The sequence below is a fragment of the Schistocerca serialis genome, chromosome 2 (genome assembly GCF_023864345.2).
Source record: "Schistocerca serialis cubense isolate TAMUIC-IGC-003099 chromosome 2, iqSchSeri2.2, whole genome shotgun sequence".
In the NCBI taxonomy this organism is placed as follows: domain Eukaryota; kingdom Metazoa; phylum Arthropoda; class Insecta; order Orthoptera; family Acrididae; genus Schistocerca; species Schistocerca serialis.
The window spans coordinates 1,125,075,995-1,125,079,802 of record NC_064639.1 but is presented as its reverse complement, the minus strand read 5'-3'; the positions used below and the strand labels follow the sequence as shown (position 1 = coordinate 1,125,079,802).

General features: G+C 51.2%; 1 protein-coding gene across 1 annotated transcript; it reads right to left on the bottom strand.

The window, feature by feature from the left end:
* Positions 1–587: 587 nt before the first annotated feature.
* LOC126456720 (major royal jelly protein 1) lies at positions 588–1,715 on the bottom strand. Its single transcript, XM_050092460.1, has one exon. It carries the CDS (start codon positions 1,713–1,715, stop codon positions 588–590), a length of 1,128 nt encoding a protein of 375 aa, XP_049948417.1.
* Between the last annotated feature and the right edge of the window lie 2,093 nt (positions 1,716–3,808).

The window sequence follows — 3,808 nt, the reverse complement described above, 5'->3', positions numbered from 1 at the left end:
TCCTCCATTTTTATCTGTCTCGTTTACAAGTTCACATATGAATTCACAGAGAATAATCAAGCGTCCACTGAATTGTTAGTTTATTGAGTATTCGTACGTTGTATGAATAGTTCAACTGCACTCAACCTCTAGTTTAGTACTAGCTGGAGGAGGTATATACAACCGTGGTTGTCTTCCTTAAATTAAGAAAAAGATAAATAAATACAATGTTGCACATACAGGTGGGTATTTGATTGCAGTGCCACATTAAAAATGTTGTATCACTATGATTGTCTGTTTCGACTTCATTAATGTATCTGAGAAACTGGTAAGGACATATTTCATACAAAGTTCGCTGTAGGTTTATTGAAGAATATTTAGGCACTTGCATTCTCAGTTGAATACATGTGTGAGCGAAATATTGGTGTGTCGAGAAAGAGGTACTCTAAAGATGAACACCTGCTACTGCGTACAGGTTTCACCCGTCGGCTGCGGTCCGTCTTTGAGGGGTATCGAGATAATCGCCACGGGGTGGCCCCAGCGCAGTATTGGAGGTGTCTTCGTCTGCGTCTGCTTCGCTCAGGTGGTGAGGCGGTGGGGTGGGGCGTTTATTCGCAGCCCTTGACGAGCGGGTGCAGGGAGACGGAGGCGCCGGCGCAGCCCACGGTGTTCTGGATGTAGTCCTGGAAGTTGCTCTCCAGCACCCACATGAGTCGCTTGTAGCCGGGCACCACCTGCGTGGCCAGGCGGCACTCGCCGGCCTGCTGCACCAGCATGAAGTTCTCCTCCTTGAAGCAGGTCTCCGTGTTCCACAGGTAGATCTCGCTGTCGCCCTTGTAGCGGAAGAAGAGGGCGGTGCCGCCGTCCGTGCCCAGGATGACCAGGTTGGTGGGTTTGGGGCCGACGTCGACGACGGTGCCGCGCGCGCTGCCGCGCCTCAGGTGGGCCGTCTTGATGGAGAAGAGCCGGCCCGAGGACAGGTAGGTGAAGTAGAGCACGGTGGTGCCGCACGGCTTGCGGATGAGCGCCAGGTAGAGCACGTCGCGGCGCAAGCAGCCGTCGGTGACCGCCTTGGGCAGCACCACGCGGAAGCCGCGCCCGGCCGTCACGTCGAACACGATGATGGCGCGCGTCGCCGCGTCGCTCACGTAGATGAAGACGCGCCCGTCCTCGGCGTAGTCGACCACCAGGTACTGCAGCCGGCTGGCCGAGCACACCAGCCCCGACAGGTCGATCACCTTCACCACCTTGCCGGTCTTCACGTTGATGGCGACGATCTTGGGCGGGCAGCGGCGGATGGGCTGGTCCAGCGTGTTGACGATGCCGACGTCGAGCACCCAGAGGATGTCCTGCGGGTCGAGGAACAGGTCGACGACCGACTGCAGCGCCTGGCAGTTGCCCTCCTCCTGGAGGCTCCAGCAGGGGAAGGGGCTGAGCACCGCCTGGTGGTCCTTGCTCTTGAGCGACAGCTTGCCCAGCGTGAAGGGCACGCCCGGCTTGTAGCGCGGCGTCGCCACGATGGCCTCGTCCTTGAAGATCTGCACGCGGGTCGCGATGATGTTGCGCGACACGTAGCGGCCCGACGAGGCGTAGATGTTGCGCGTCGACGTGCACGGCCAGGCCAGGTTGGCGCCGTTCAGCGTGAACGTCAGCTCGGGCAGCAGCGACTTGTCGCACGACGCCGCCACCAGCGACAGGCCGGCGGCAGCCAGCAGCAGCCACGATAAGGACGTCATCTGCACAGCAGCGAGTCCACAAGTCAGGGTCAGGGTCAGGGATTTAGCTCCTCATCGACATCAAGGTCATTAGCCAGTTCACAAGTTTACGACCAATTATGGCGGACGTGAGGGCCGTCCAGCGGCTACGTACAAGAGAAAGTCACACTCTCACCACAAAAATTAAAAGACTTTTGAACATAACAGTTTCTACATCTACTACATTTCTACATTTCGCAAGCCACCAGACGGTGTGTGGCGGAGGGCACTTAACGTGCCACTGTCATAACCTCCCTTTCCCGTTCCACTCGCGTATGGTTCGCGGGTAGAACGACTGCCGGAAAGCCTCCGTGCGCGCTCGAATCTCTCTAATTTTATATTCGTGATCTCCTCGGGAGGTGTTGTGTACATAGTTCCGCGTAGTCAGCGCGTACACAACTTTCCCAATAGAGTGCGCCCCGCTAAGCACAAGAGCGCAGGCGCAGCGCTCGTCCGTCTCCGCACTACGAGATGGCGCTGCCTTAGAGACGGACCAAATTCTCCTTCCGCCGATCCACGTATTAATATGTATCGCAGCCAATGTGATCGCTGCTTACGTAGAACCTTTTCTCCTCGCAGATCACACTCGCGCACTGATACCTGAACACGCGAGGTATTGTAACGAGTGCACAGACCTCCGATTAGTCAGTCTGCATTTGTCTGCATTAGTCTGCATTAGTCTGTAGTCAAGTTTCAGTCTGCGCCTAATAAGATTATCATATTCCTGTAAATAGCCATGAATATAAATGTATAGACACTTTGTCAAGTATCAGAGATATGTGAGAATAAGATTAACGTACCAAGACCAAAGGAACTTCAGATTGTCAATTGTAAATAGCATCCAGAATCAAGTTAAGTAATATCTACGCTTTTTATTATTTTAATAAATGTGTGTGAAAATTAATCGAGTTCTGTTTAAAGTTGGTCACCGTCAATCTGCTACTCTAAGCGTGCAAGTGGCATTTCTATCGTCTGACCTAACGGCAGAAGATAAACACGCCACGATAAGACCACGAGACATATTGCTGACACTCGCCTACTTCGTTAGAGCAACAAGTCAAATAATCTGATGGTGTGTGTACCGAAGGTCTTACAGTACGCACACCACAGGAGGTATAATTAGGGGGAAGCAATATATTCGATACCTCATCCCGTAACGCACCCTCTCGAAACCTGGACAGCAAGCTACACCGCGATGCAGAGCGCCTCTCTTGAAGAGTCTTGAGTTTGCTAAACATCTCCGTAACGCTATCACGCTTACCAAAATAACCTGTGACGAAACGCGCCGCTCTTCTTTGGATCTTCTCTACCTCCTCTGTCAACCCGATCTGGTACGGATCCAACATTGATGAGCAATACTCAAGTATAGGTCGAACGAGTATTTTGTAAGCCACCTCCTTTGTTGATGGACTACATTTTCTAAGGACTCTCCCAATGAATCTCAACCTGGTACCCGCCTTACCAACAATTAATTTTATATGATTATTCCACTTCAAATCGTTCCGCACGCATACTCCCAGGTATTTTACAGAAGTAACTGCTACCGGTGTTTGTTCCGCTATCATATAATCATACAATAAAGGATCCTTCTTTCTACGTATTCGCAATACATTACATTTTTCTATGTTAAGGGTCAGTTGCCACTCCCTGCACCAAGTGCCTATCCGCTGCAGATCTTCCTGCATTTCGCTGCAATTTTCTAATGCTGCAACTTCTCTGTATACTACAGCATCATCCGCGAACAGCCGCATGCAACTTCCGACACTATCTACTAGGTCATTTATGTATATTGTGAAACGCAATGATCCCATAACACTCCCCTGTGCTGTGGCAGAGGTTACTTTAACGTCTGTAGACCAACATGCTGTGTTCTGTTTTTCTAAAAACTCTTCAATCCAGCCACACAGCTGGTCTAATATTCCGTAGGCTCTTACTTTGTTTATCAGGCGACAGTGCGGAACTCTATCGAACGCCTTCCATGAAGTCAAGGTAAATGGCATCTACCTGAGAGCTTGTATCTAATATTTTCTGGGTCTCATGAACAAATAAAGCGAGTTGGGTCTCACACGATCACT